The 14,315-nt window shown below is 38.4% G+C and overlaps 1 protein-coding gene across 1 annotated transcript; it reads right to left on the bottom strand.

Annotated features, from left to right (window-relative positions):
- Positions 1-5,995: 5,995 nt before the first annotated feature.
- Positions 5,996-10,261, bottom strand: LOC126926805 (uncharacterized). Its single transcript, XM_050743176.1, has 3 exons — positions 10,065-10,261; positions 7,772-7,938; positions 5,996-6,866 (listed from the first exon to the last, which is right to left on the bottom strand). The coding sequence occupies exons 1-3, from the start codon at positions 10,123-10,125 to the stop codon at positions 6,597-6,599; spliced, it is 498 nt and encodes a 165-aa protein (XP_050599133.1). The 5' UTR covers positions 10,126-10,261; the 3' UTR covers positions 5,996-6,596.
- Between the last annotated feature and the right edge of the window lie 4,054 nt (positions 10,262-14,315).

Genomic DNA, 14,315 nt, shown 5'->3' with positions numbered 1-14,315 from the left:
GTACAAGAATGGCATTTGGAAAAATATTTGACTTACTTGATAATCTGTTCCTTTGCCATTTAGGACCAGAGAAGTATCCAATTTCCTCGGGATTTGTTATTTTATATAGGTTGGGGTTGATAATCAATCTCGGATCCACTCGGATTGGTTATCACACCTTTTATTTTCTCTCTTATACAAAACACCAAATCACACAGCAAACGTCTAAACTCTCCCAATGCGTCTTAGCAATTAAGGCGTGGTCGACTCCTATGGCAAAAGAGCGTCGTTAGGAGTCGTACCAACATAACCCTAGTAACCTTTTAGTAACTAGCGGTCATACCAACTGAGCATTTCTCAACAGGATTTACGTCGATCGATAATTCTTCCACTATTGTATCGTTGTATTCTGTGGAGACATCGTCTTTTTCATCGTACAGAATCAATTTCTCAGCTTCTGGGTATTCCACGTCGAAGACGTCACCGGAAAGATTATAAAATCCCTGAACATCGTGGCTTAAGGAATCGCGTTTGCTTCGTTTCGACTTTCTCTTACTTTCTTCAACTTCAAATTTATTCGATTTCCCTGTAACCGAATTATCAACGTTTTACCACGTTTGCCTGTCTTATCTTCGCTATTCTCGTTACGGATAAAATGAAAAAATAGTTGCAAAATTTCTGAAATTGTAAATACGACCAGACTGGAACGTATCAACGACATATACGGTGTCACAAAATTGTGACAAGTCAATATTCCAGTTGTTAGTTTGTTGAAATTACGCCACCGCTGATTAAACGTATCACGCTTTAATAGAAAATTCAATTTCCCAGCGGGGAAAATGGAATTTTGCGCTAATTAAAGTATTGCGCTTTTGTACAAAATTCCATTGTTTTCTGTTGCCCGCGAAAATGCAATTTTACGACGGACATTTCAGACAAATTTCCATCAGACGGCTTTCCATCCGTAAAAAAGAATGCTATCTATAAAAGTGTCAATGGAAATTGATCAAAGTAACGTCAAACAAACCCGTTTAAACAGCGAGGTAAGTAGACCAATTGCTTTTAACAAAACCTGTATCGTTGCTCTTAACCGTTTCACTTTTAAATATCAATCGGCGCTGTTCCTCATTAAAATTTCGATTTAAATCGAACGAGAAATACAGCGTAACACTTGGAATTTTCTATCGTTTCTCAACCATACTTCGAACATTTACGTCGCATTCTTCGATTCATAGGATCGCGATGTTGGATTCTTCGATTTCGATACAAAAACGTTTCACAGCTTTCGACGCGGGAAATTTAATTAAGAGAACAAATAATTTGTTTATAAACTGCCAATTACGTGCCTTGAATTTCCGATATATGCAATAAATTTCATTGCTACTTGACCTGAGTGGGTCATAAAGTTGCAACCGTGTAAACCGTGCCACGTAATTTTATTGCATTCAATTTTCCACGTTTCCAACAATTTATCAAATTAGAATTTATCCGCGCATCGTACGAAATTTTTCATAAAAATTGATTAATAATAGTAGATATATAGCTCCTCGTATTCGTAAAACAGATTTTTAATCTGTAAACAACGAGTCGTGGTAATTACGATACGATCGATTTTCAACTTAGCAAAATTTGTTTCCATTTAACATTCACATCCAGATTGTATTTCCTTTGTAATAAATTAATTATATAATTAAATAAATTTATTATTCGAACCGATATTCAGATACAGTTCGAGTATACTTGATAAATTTTCAGACTCGATTCTCCAAGTCGAAAATGAGAACGTTTTATCCTATACTTTTTCTTCATTTTTCCACAAGGATTCGCGTTGTTCTCGCTTTCAGACATTGTTCCGTTGCATCCTGTATATACGGGGTGTGCCAAATTTAAACCGTCAAATTGTAAGTAGTTGATTTACAGACAAGAAGAAGAAGAAGGAAGAACTTTATATAATGTTCGTCAACGGACGTTTCTTTACAGAATTACAAACGAGTATCGTTCGTACGAAACAGGTAACGACGCGTTTTCCATCGCAGCGTGCAAAAGTTCGCTGTATTATCGTGTCAGCGCAGTTGCATGCTTTTCATCATGCGACAACAAGCCCGTGTCGTTAATAGCTACAATAATGATACAATGAAAAATTATTATCTGGTATGTTTGATTGGTCGTTGGAGAACGTTGTCCGCGTGCTCGGATAGAAGCCTGACATCGATCAACGATGGGAGTAATACGATCTCGTACACACAGTTGCTAACAATTCGATCGAGTTGCAAAAACCGCGTGTTTTTACTCGTTGCGCTAGTTGTTCACGCGAACTCGCATCTCCAGAATAAACCTTCCGTTTTACAGTTGCGAAACCATAAATACAGAAAAGAAAGCGCAGTTCTTGAAACTCTGACGAAACGCTGATAATACGGTCAATTGTCGCGTGCCGTGGAATGGAAAATTCGTCGTTACTTGTTTCATACGTACGATACTTGTTTGTAACTGTGGAAAAACGCGTTTATTGCCCAGCTTCGTACGACATGTTTTTCGGTAAATATTTACAAAGCGGACAATCTCGCCATATTCAACGGCTTTGAAATATGTTTGCCAAGGCTAATATTCCGAACAACTTTTTCCTGTAATACTCTTTACCGTCGCTCTGCTTTCCGCGATATTCGCAGCAATTTCTGTCTCGACGACAGCGATGATTTCGTAGTTTCGCTTTTCTCGATATCACTGCTAAAGCTTTTCCTACCTCGAATAACGACGCAAAGCTTCGTATGAATCGTATCTATCCTGTTACTTGATACGCGAATTTAATTCGAGGTAGCCTCAGTGATGTTTCTTCCCTGTGCGAGTTGAAAATGATTATCAGAACTGCATATATATATATATATATAAATGTACGGACATCAACGTCCGAGACGTTCGTCCATGCCAAACGGTAACGCGTACAGGAAACATTTGTTCAAAATGACTTTGACTTTAGCTATATTTTTAAATTGGAATTAGCTAATGGTCGTTCGCTTTGTAAATGATTATTTCTTTTTCTCCTTTTTGCCTGCAGATTAAGCCCTCCCTGTTTGACGGTTTAAATTTATTAAATTAAATTTATTAAACCGAATATATATATATATATATATATATATATATATATATATATTCGTTTGTACTACGATTACTCTCATACTCTATGTATGGTATTATAATATCGACGCTATCAGTTCTTACAGTATCACGATCAGAGTCAATTTTAGAATAGAAGAAGCAATTAACGGCGGATCGCAAAGTAAGAAGCTTATAACATAATTGGCAAGGAAGTCGGTAAATCGATCAACCAATCACCTACATCCAACCGTCTAACGAAAGATGAAAAGCCATCGCGATAACGATCCTTCTCACCTGCAGGATTTTCCGGATTCACAGACACGAAGCTCGAATTATTCCTGATCGACCACCACTTTTCGTTTTTCGGCTGAAACATCACATGCTGGCCATTCGTCAGCGGCTGAACGAAGAACGATCTCTGCCCGATCAACATCAAGGCGTACACTTCTTCTTCGCATATCGTCACGACGACGAAGGAACTCGCGTCTCCTTCCAAGCTGCCTTGTCGAAGATCGCAGTTCGCCTTGGCGTTACGTCGCTCGGACTTGGTTTTACCCTGACGCACCCAATTCACGGTGAAATTCGACGACAGTATCAATCGATCGTTGGCCATGGTCCTTAAGGTCCAGTTGCTGATCTCGAGGAACACCGGCTCTTAGTGGAGATACTCGCGCCAAGTTTCTCGGTCTTCGTGGGTCGATCTTCTGTTCCGCGCGCTCTCATTCGGGATCACTCGAGGGTAAACGATCTCGTACTCCTGCAAGCTTTGCAGAAAGTCGCTCATTCGCGACTTAGTAGCGATCGTGCCGAGCAGCCACGTGGCGAGGAGAAAACTGGGAAGTTTCGATCGCGTCATGTCTCGCGCGCTTTGATCGAAATTTCAATAGGATTTTCTGGCTACCCAGAACTCGCCAGGCATGCTCGTTCACTCGCAGACGTAGTTATCGCGATGAAAGCAGCTAATTCGCAGACCCGATATTCTCATTTCATTTCGCCGGTTCGTAACGCTTTCGAAACGCCGTGTCATATAGACGCGGATGCGACGATACTCTCGCGTTCTAACATTTTCAATGTCTCGCGCTTTATCACGTAGCTCGCGCGGAAGTAATACGAAGGTGAATCGTTGGTTTTAATACACAGGGTGTTGTTTAATCGATCGTATAATGGAGAAAGGAACGATTCTACGGTACACCAGAGATGAAATGAAATCATAGAATGCAGTGGTTTTGTAGGTAGTGCTTTATCGAAAAGATTAACCGTGAATATTTGCTCGACCTATTTATACCAAATTGATACAGAATCTTAAAATACAGACGAATCTTTCTCAATTTCCTTCGATCATCGTCTCTAGGCGTTCGAAACTGCCTCGTTGAATTCGAACGTTCGTCGATTTCCTTCGACGTCTTTCAATTTCTTCTTTTTTCAATCGCCGTTCGCCTTCTCAAAGCTGTCTTCGAACAGAATTCTTAGAACGACTTCCAATTCCTTTCGATTCGTCCAATCGTTTAGCTTTACGAAACTGTTTCGCTAAACTCCTTTTTCCACTGTACTTGCGTATCGTAACCAACTCGTGGGCGGTAACTCGCGTCGATTAACGATTCACCACCAGTAAAGTAACCGGGAATGCAGCAAACTAGTAGTCGGTAGAACGAAGCGGAACGTAAGTGGAGCGAGCGATAAGAGCGATCGCGACAATCGCACGCCTCGCCGTGCGATTCCCACACGAACGAATCATCAAATTCGAGCCAAAGATTCTCACCAACTCGAAGATTCGCGCCAGTATTTTCCACGCGCGCGTCACAGAAATTCGAACGACTTTCGCGAAAAGGACGGAAGGATAAGACGATCGATCGGATCTCGGGTCGATCGCGATACCCCCGGACAGAAGGTTTCGACGAAAAAGTGGAGTAGACGCGACGAAGGAGCGTCGTGCAGCAACTGGTGGCCAATTTATTCACCACGTGCCGTATGAATTTAATTTTCTTTCGCGCAAGAACGATCCACCATCGGAGAAAGTAGAATATAATTAATTTCGATCTCGTGTCGATCGCGACGTTCCGGATGGAACGTTTCGCCGAAGAGGTGGAATAAACGCGACGAAGGAGCGTCGTGCAGCAACCGGTGGCCATTTTTTCCACCACGTGGCACCACGTGGAAATTTAAACGTTTTCCATGAAAATGATGCACCATCGGTAAAAGTAAAATACGATAATTAATCGGTCGTCGAGTCGAACGTGATATTCCGGATAAAATTTTTCGATGAAAAAAGTGGAGTAAACGCGACGAACGAGCTTCGTGCTACGACTGGCAGCCACATGGAGGGATGAACGCGGCTGGAAACGCACGCGAGTGCAGCGGCGAATTGTGCGTAAGAGTAAGCGCGAACGCGAGACTGGAAAAAGCACCAGCGCTTACCGCCCACTGAAGTTCTAATAATGGCAGCTTTATGTGCAATCACCGAGAAACGAGGATGCTGGCGAACGCATTGTTCGACCCCGACCGAGACGATTTAACAAGGGCCGAGGATTTCATCTTGAACGTTGCTCTTGTCACGACCGGCATACTTCAAATCCGATGGACCGATGATGGAGATAGAGATGTGGCGGCCTTGGCGACAATGTTGTGTACAATTTTCTAATGTTATGTGTCCACGAGAAAATTCCCATTCTATTGGGTTTTCTCAAAAGTTTCTTTCGTTTTATAAGGAAGTGACAGATGCACATCATTTTTTGTGTTACATTATGATCCATTTTGTTCTATTAGTAGAAAACGGATCATACAAAATTCAATAAAATAATATAAAAGAAAAAATGTTGTGCATCTATTATTTTCTTATAAAACAGACAGAGACTTTTGGAACAACCTAATATGTTTCTCATTGACATCCTTGGGAATTAAGGAGAGGATAATGGAAAAATGGAAATCGATAAAAAGTATTTATTATTATATCGAGAGTTTTAATGAGTTTTTTTTTTTTTAGAAAAGTTTGTTACTTTATACAATTTATTGGTAGTGTATTGCTATATCAATTTTTCTAAAATTTACAATTTAAATTACATTGGTTCGTTGAACGATCGAGTAATAACTTAGCAGTGTTTTAAATCTCATTCTCGTAGATTTGATTGTATTTGTAATTATTATAATTATGAGCATCGTATTCTTAAGAACATCCCCTTTTTATATTATCAATTGTTCTTTGATTTATCGACATCATTAGAACGAGAACATCATTATTATTTTCTTATTTCTGAGCTTCGTATTATCGATATCGTCGTAATTTTATTGATTTATTAATCAATATTCATCGTAATATTATTATGAAACACATAAGGAATGAAACTCCATGTACACATTTATAAAATGAAAACAGCATTTTCATTGGTAATGCGATAAATCTTATGTATCGTGTTGTTGTGTAATATTACAGTGTATGTTACAATGTACGTATAAACGCGTTAATAGAACCAATTATTCTCATCGGCGACTAAAATGATTCACGATCGTGTGTTACTTCGTCTGCAATGTCAGGACGGATACATGATAATTGTTAATGTAATTTGTAATACTAAAGCTAGAAACAGATCGATCCCTCTTATCGTCAGATCGTTCGCAGCACCGGTACCGATATTGCAAAACGATTTCTCGCAGCAAGTGGTGCAAGCGGAGAGTTTTGTTCGTTCACCGACCACTATACATCCGGAGTCGCATTTGTTAGTACACTTTCTCTCCACCGACCAAGTTTGTGGACTAGACGTTGAATCTTCGGTGCTGGTAGTGTAAGAAAATCGCTTTACCTGAAGAGAAAGAAGCAAACGTGAAAGGAATATTTGCAGATTTTAAACTTTCACGATGTTCGTTATATGACATGTCCTAGCGGATCGCAAGAGACACTCGTACGCTAAAATATAGTATTTCTTTTAATTTTGTCCGAGTACGAGCTCATTTTGGGCGGCATTAAACCACGAACTTGATAGTATCGAGCGAAAAGAGAAAAAAGAAGACTGAAAAGAAAAGATGAGAAAGAATTCTACATGTACGTAGAATGATTCTTGATACTAAAATTAAATTAATATTTGCAACAATTCCTTGTTTCACTCTGTATGACATTTCACATTGGAACGAACACGAGTGAGTGTGAACGTAACATATTTTTAGTCAAGGGAATATCAATTTTCCAGAATATCTCGCATCATTTCCAGAGAATACGGCTCGTTCATGGTTAATTCGGTCGGTTAATATCGATTACGGATTTCGTAAAATTTTTGCCGTGTATGTGCAAACTGTACAATTATATCATATCCAATATCATTGTTGATTACCAATAAATAAGAAGAACAAATAAAAAATTGCATTTGCATATTCCCTCAAATGTGTACACCATGTACATATGTTCCTATAAAGCGGATTCAATTTCAATAAAGTACGTAATTATTATGAAACTGAATTGATCGACTATATTGAACATTTCCAAACACTAAAATCGCGTTATGAACGAAATGAAACTGTGGCTCTATCTTGAACAGCCTTCTCTCGCTCTCGTGTTGACGATAACTAATATCGCTTTTAGCTAGCTGTTTGCTATATTCTATTTGCTTTAAAAGCACGCGATCAAAGCAAAATATCAAACATCTGCTGAAACACGTGCGTGACCTGTGTATAATCAACAAGCGTTTGAATCGCTGTTATCATTTGTCATTACCATACAGGTCCTTTTATCACCAGTGCACTTGTGCCCGAAAGTGGTGAAGTTTCCGGTCAGATTGGCGCATCTCTCTCCATCTTCCATTGTATCACACTGATGACACCATAAATCGTTTGCTCGTTCCGACGCTGCGTGAGTTCGATGTTCCGTAGTTAACAGTTGGCCTGATCATCGGACACAATCAACCGACAAATACGTATTAATTAATAGAAATCGTGATTTATCCTAGATTTCTAAAGATTATTAAAATCGACGTAGGAATCGGACGTAAGACGTTGGGCAAATCGTTGTCTACTTTTTAATGCTTCGCATCTTTCTCTCTTTTATTTCTTAGAAATTACTTCCTTCTACTTCTTCCTTTCTTTCATTTTTCAAACAAATGTGTCGTGCTTTCATTAACGTCAGATTTTTGTACATTTTTGTAAAAATAAATAGATATTAGTCTTGACTTTTACAGACACATCGGCGATATGCGTAAGATGAAATTTCGTCGCGTTCGTTGACAAGATTGCTAGGAAGATTGCGGAAAGGGATATCATCGAGGAAATCGTCTAATAAGGTGAAACATCGGTTTAGGTTTCTTATTTACAACGGAATTCTTCGGATGTTTAGCTTTTCCGTCGAATAGCGTCTCTAACGATATTTCGCCAAATTTTCCTGCTGTTCTTGCGATACGTCCGACGGTAAGACTTGGCAAGCAAAATATCGTAAACGTATCCGGAAATTACGAAAAATTTATTTCGATTTATTTCAATTAAACGTATTCCGAGAGCAGCAAACGTATTCCTTATCCATTGGCAGGTAATCAACGAAATCATACACGGGTACTTAAAAATACCTACAGTTATGAAAGATATTTCCAAGTTCGGAAAAACGCTTCCACGCAAGTTTGACCAATCGTACCAATCCTCTAGAGTTTCAGCTTCTTAACAGATTGGATCATCTCCGAAGACTAAACAGACGGTATACGACTACGTTTGCATCTATACGACAATTGGATCTACGCAAGACTGCAGATTCGATATCCACGAAATATTCTATGTATATTTCATGAAGTTAAAAATTATACTGTTTTATTTCACATCTGGTTCCAATAGAATAAGATGGATTAAACGTAATTCAATAAAATAATTTAAAACAAAAAATGTTGTGCGTCTATTATTTCCTTATAAGATAAAAGACACTTTTGGGACGATCTTATGTTAAAAATTCTCTGTGAAAGTTGATTGTAATATTCTTCTTATCTAAAGAAAAAGAGAAAATAGAAATAGATGTATTCAGTATGAATTATTTATTTTATACATAGGAAACATAGGCAAGACGGTAAATGAAAAAGGTAGCCTCGAAATGAGAATTCATCGCGAAGCTTATCACGGAAGAAAAGTCAATTAAATGCACCGTGGACGATGATCGTTGTTTACACGATTCGTAACACAAATGGCTAACACCTACGAGTGAAGGCTTCAACAGGTGCACTTTCCTCTATATGCAGTTTATATGTAGAGGAAGATCTTCGCTATAAATAGACGAAACATCGTTCCTTCAGACATCTAGTGAAAACTCCTTCAACGAAACACGCTCCTAAAACGCAACTTGCTCGTAAAACAAATAGGGCCATGTAATTGAAAGGAACCTGGAGAAAGAAAGAGAAAAATGGGAAGAAACAGAAACTTCCATTTTCCATTACAGAAACGCTCTTTGTTAAAAGAAAAATTCCTCAAATTAAAAATTCTCATAGACGAAATACCGCCATTGTCTATCCTGGCAAATTATCTTCCGTCCTAACCAGTTACCTATTCTTGACGAGTATACTCGTCACGCGTAAAAAGCAGTTTTTGCTGTTTAAACTGCAATTTCAGCGAAAACTAAAATATATTCGTAAATTTGAAGACGTTTCGACCATTTGGAAGCCAGGACCAGGTAAAACGAACAAATGAAGAGATATAAATAATTATTATGAAAAAACTATAATACAGCGTGAACAAAGTAGTTGTTTTGTCCTTTCTAACGCATTTTAGTCGCATTAGTCGCAACGGCTAACTGGTCAATACATTGTCGAGTCGATCAACTTTGGTATTCCGATCGTATCGACGTGAAAATCGGCGTGACGAATAAGGCGCAAGAATCGTTTTCTTCTCTCGCAAATACCGAAGATGGACAACGCGTATCGGCGAATTTTTAATTTCAGAAAAATGTAATTTGATTCGTGGCGAAACGTGTGAGAAACGCGTCGAATTAAAGAGGCGAAGGTTTAAGCAGCCCGATAAAGCGAGTGAAATGCGAGGCTTACCATTGATGCTTACGACCATGGAGATAGACGCGACGATCAGGAAGTACGTGACAGGGTACATGTATCGGCCATGTTGATAACGTCTAGCGCGTCACATTCGAAAATAAATTCGGCTGTTTAAATTGCGATCGGCTGATGTCATTGGCGCATTGATCGCATGCTGGTGTATGGCAGCGAGCGCGTTGCGACGCAAAACGAGCGGATTTGGGTACAATAGGCAGCCATATTGAGAATAGCCGGAGTCTGCGCTGGATGGGTACAGCTGCTCCAGAAACCTTGAAGCCCAAGGAAAATCAATATCCATGGCAGCCGGAAGGTCCTGTTCGTTCAGCGGGAACGTTTGACGTCAAAGTTTCTGCGCATTCGCATCACACCCAGAAAAAAGAAAATTCACTGTCACTGAATCAATGATTTGTCGACACCGCAACTAAAATTCAACTTACAATGCCTCGAAAGCTAAAATAGTCCGACACTCGTCGTAAAAACATCTTTCGTTTCGTACGTTCATTCGAACGAAATAACTCGTCTGCAACTGTGGACCGAACCATTTGAATTTTGCTCGACGAGTTAGAGGAAATCTTCGAAATGTGTTATTTAAATCTTCGTTACAGGTCCAGCTAGAAAAGTTGTAAAAAGCTACCTTTACTTTCTTCTTCGCTATTCCGACTAATTGTACTTCTTTCAACATTTCTTTACACGTCACCTATTGTTAATCTTCCCAATTCTTCTAACTCGTAAAAAAAAAAAAGAAAAAAGGAAAGAAACAAATTGTTTGACTCAATTTTTGAAAAGTTATTCTGTTTTAAAGAACGCACCAACGCCTCCTATAGCCCGTTACACGAGACTTTTCGGGATTTTGTTCGTTTTGTAACGAAACACGACTATCCCGATCACATTGGTAGAACTTGAAATCATCCTGAAAGTGCAAATGTAAAAGGCAGAAAATAGTTGTGGCGAATATTTGGGGGGAAAAATAGTACATAGTATAGATAGGTATTTTGAGCGTACAATAAATATCAAAAATTATTCCATTGAATATCGAGACGTATCGGTACAACAGATAATTGACTGTTTAATTAATTTCGTCAAATTAATTTCCTCCACGAGATACACCATAAAGAGCTATCTTCAACATGTTATAGACGCTAAATACTGTCCCATTGAACATTGAGATGCATCGATGTGATGGATAATTGACTGTTTAATCACTTTTGGAATCTCTGCGAAATATACACTCGCACTAAATATCTTGTTACTTAAAATACAATATAATATGTAATATGCGATATGTAATATAATATGTAACATACACGTACACACGCGATATATTTATAAAGAAGCACGTATCAGAGTTGGAATAATTTCGTGAGCAACAGTAGACGGTAAATGTAATTTGCAAACGACCTCTTTATCAAATATCGATAAACGCGATCGATATGGAAGGGATCAGTGCTTATGCTGGCCAAATATTCCGTCATCATTCAAACATCCATCGAAACTAATCCCAGTACATACCATTCGAATAATCGAGTAACTTCGTTATCACGTATGATACAGTGCAATTACTTGATTGCAATGATATCTCAACGATTATTAACAGATACCAAGATGTCTCGACAGTTGCAAAAATCTTTTATAAATAAATTACACGTGGCTCGCGAAGCTGTTTCAACGTTGCTGGAAACTTTTTGCGTATATGATATACGAAGCATTTCGAAATGATCATTGCAGCACTGTAGCGAGACACGCCTAACTTGATCGTATCGGTGAAATTTCAAACGGATTTGGAAGTGTGCATAGAAGTTATATTTATCAGGGACACGTACTTTCCAAAAATCATCAAACTATTCGAACAGTCAAGTATTATTTAGTATGTTAATAAGTAATACTCTTAAAGAGTTAGAAAGAATAAATTTTCGGAAAATGGAACAATTTGACTTTCAAATGGCTCGTACGTGATGTAATCATCTGTTTGATGAACTTTTAATTGCTATCGTAGATAGGATCGTAAAATACTACGAATGTTACAGACATTGTCGTGATTTTCCTATAAAGTAACACACGACGCGTAGTCCGTTTGATGTTCGATTTGCTTGGCTCTTGTAATCCAATTTCAATAAAATTGTACAAAATGCACGTGATACGAAAGAAAATATAAAATATACAAAAGACTCTTTACTTCTCTTTTTTTTTTCTTTTCAATCATATCCTCAAAAATATGAATTTGCATCAAAATCTACAGTCTAATTAGAATATTAGAAAGAATATTCAGACAGACGATGTATATAAAGGAGATACAAATTACGACGATGAGAGAACTCGCAAGATATTTGTATCTGTGAAATTGCAACTGTAATAAATATCTATAAATATCTACGCCGATTAAATTTTTGATACACTTCGGATTCTCATCGGAAAACCAGTAATAACATATTTCTATTTCGTAATATATTTCTGATATACAGAGGATGCTCTCAAAAATATATACACCCACTTTAATTAAATGGTATCGTGAAATTGCTGCATCGTATTATTACAATTTTTATACAAATCTTCCTTTCCTTCAATTTTGTGTACATTTCGGATGTATTCCTTTCTTTTAATCCTATTAATGGATCGATAGATTTAATTTTATAAAATTGATTTTTTGAATATTTATACATTCCATATCTTTTTAAGCACCACGTCACATGATTCTTTCGGTAGAAATAACTGCGTAAAATTACATTTTCTCTGTACCTGGGAGCTTTTGCGCGGTGAATTTTATACGATCGAAGCCCCTTTTTCGAGTGGCGTGGGTGCTTCGGCATGGGAAAGTGCCTGTCCATTATCGTTTTAGCTGGCTGTTTCCATTTGTATAAAATCGTCGTTATTATCGTCTTTATCACAACGAAACCATCCCATTACATCAGTGTATTTAAGGTTTCCCCACAGTTACCCCATCATTCGAGCAATCCACGTGCTTTACATAATTCTCAATATCACGTTTCCATTTTCTAACATCTGTGACTGTAGCTTTTCCAACGTCACGTACTCTTGATGAATTCTATCGCCGATTCTTACACCACCTCCCACGTTTTTAATTAAATTGTATTTTCTTTCTGTACGACTGGAACGTTGTTAGTTTCATACCAAATTCTTATTTATCGGAATTCTATTCTATTCTATTCGAACAGAGAAAAGAATGTGTAGATTTTTTAAAAAGAAACTGTTTTTTCGAGCTATCGCGGGGAGACGCGGTCGTTAGAATACGCGTCAACGGGAGTCGTAAATTCCCGTTACGATTAGAATGATCGACACCACGAATAGTTCGATCCCCGTATTTCGATTAAGATAATAGGGGTGATTCAGGTATGATAACACTGTGGCTCACAGAGTTAAAATATATATTTCCAACACTTAGTATACACGATTGAATAGATATAAACACTTAATAACTTATCACGCTGCAATAATATAGATATGAAAGTAACACGGTATGAGACTTAATGTTAGAAGTTAGATCTTTGACTGTGGTAGGAAATTCTGAGAGATATAGAAACGGTGAGAGTTATAGGGAATGCAGGAACTCTAGTCACCGTGAGAGACGATGGAAAACTCTGAAGCTTATTCTAATGTGAATACGGAGGAAAGCTTGGTATGGGTGTGCCCTTTGAACGAAGAACGCGGATTCGTTGCTTACATTTTTAGTTAGTAAAGTGAGGGCAACAATCCGCGATGTCGATTGGTTGGGACCAATGTTAGGAAGGAAGAGAGGAGGAAGAAACCTCCTACCAACTTGGGTCCTAGGCGACATTGTTTACAGGGAAACTCAGATTTTTCGTTAGGTATATCTCCGCTTTCTTCGTAATTCTTAAGAGCACATAATAAACCCAAGGACCTTTCTAAAAACCGGCCGAAAACTCTTCTGGAATTAGAAAGTCTTTTCTGGCAAACAGATGTGCTTAGACCATGTGTGCGAACAATGCAGCTAGAATTGCAACTTTATAGTGGGTCCTTGGGCCTCTGGAGTGTTAGAAGGACGGCAGATAGACCGTTGGTTGGCAAGCCGCGCGGGATGGCGTGCAGATGTGTTGCGCGACAGAACAGAAACTTATCCGTCACTGAGAAATGTTAGGTTCGACTGATAAAACGTACAGACACCAGAGTATTCGTGGGAGCAGTCGAACATCAACGATTCTACGATCTCGGCATATTCCACCTCAAACACGATTCCGTAAAATTCAAACTAATCGTCCAGCGAGCTGTTCC

The sequence above is a fragment of the Bombus affinis genome, unplaced genomic scaffold (genome assembly GCF_024516045.1).
Source record: "Bombus affinis isolate iyBomAffi1 unplaced genomic scaffold, iyBomAffi1.2 ctg00000059.1, whole genome shotgun sequence".
NCBI classification, from domain to species: domain Eukaryota; kingdom Metazoa; phylum Arthropoda; class Insecta; order Hymenoptera; family Apidae; genus Bombus; species Bombus affinis.
The sequence above is the reverse complement of the archived record's forward strand: the minus strand, read 5'-3'. Positions and strand labels throughout refer to the sequence as shown.

Excerpts from the sequence above, each read along its gene's own strand:
- LOC126926805 (XM_050743176.1), bottom strand. The coding sequence starts at position 10,125 with ATGTACCCTGTCACGTACTTCCTGATCGTCGCGTCTATCTCCATGGTC. Across the intron at positions 7,939-10,064 it reads CATGGTCGTAAGCATCAATG|GCCAACTGTTAACTACGGAA; the intron begins GTAAGCCTCGCA and ends TCCGATGATCAG. Across the intron at positions 6,867-7,771 it reads GTGATAAAAGGACCTGTATG|GTAAAGCGATTTTCTTACAC; the intron begins GTAATGACAAAT and ends CTTTCTCTTCAG.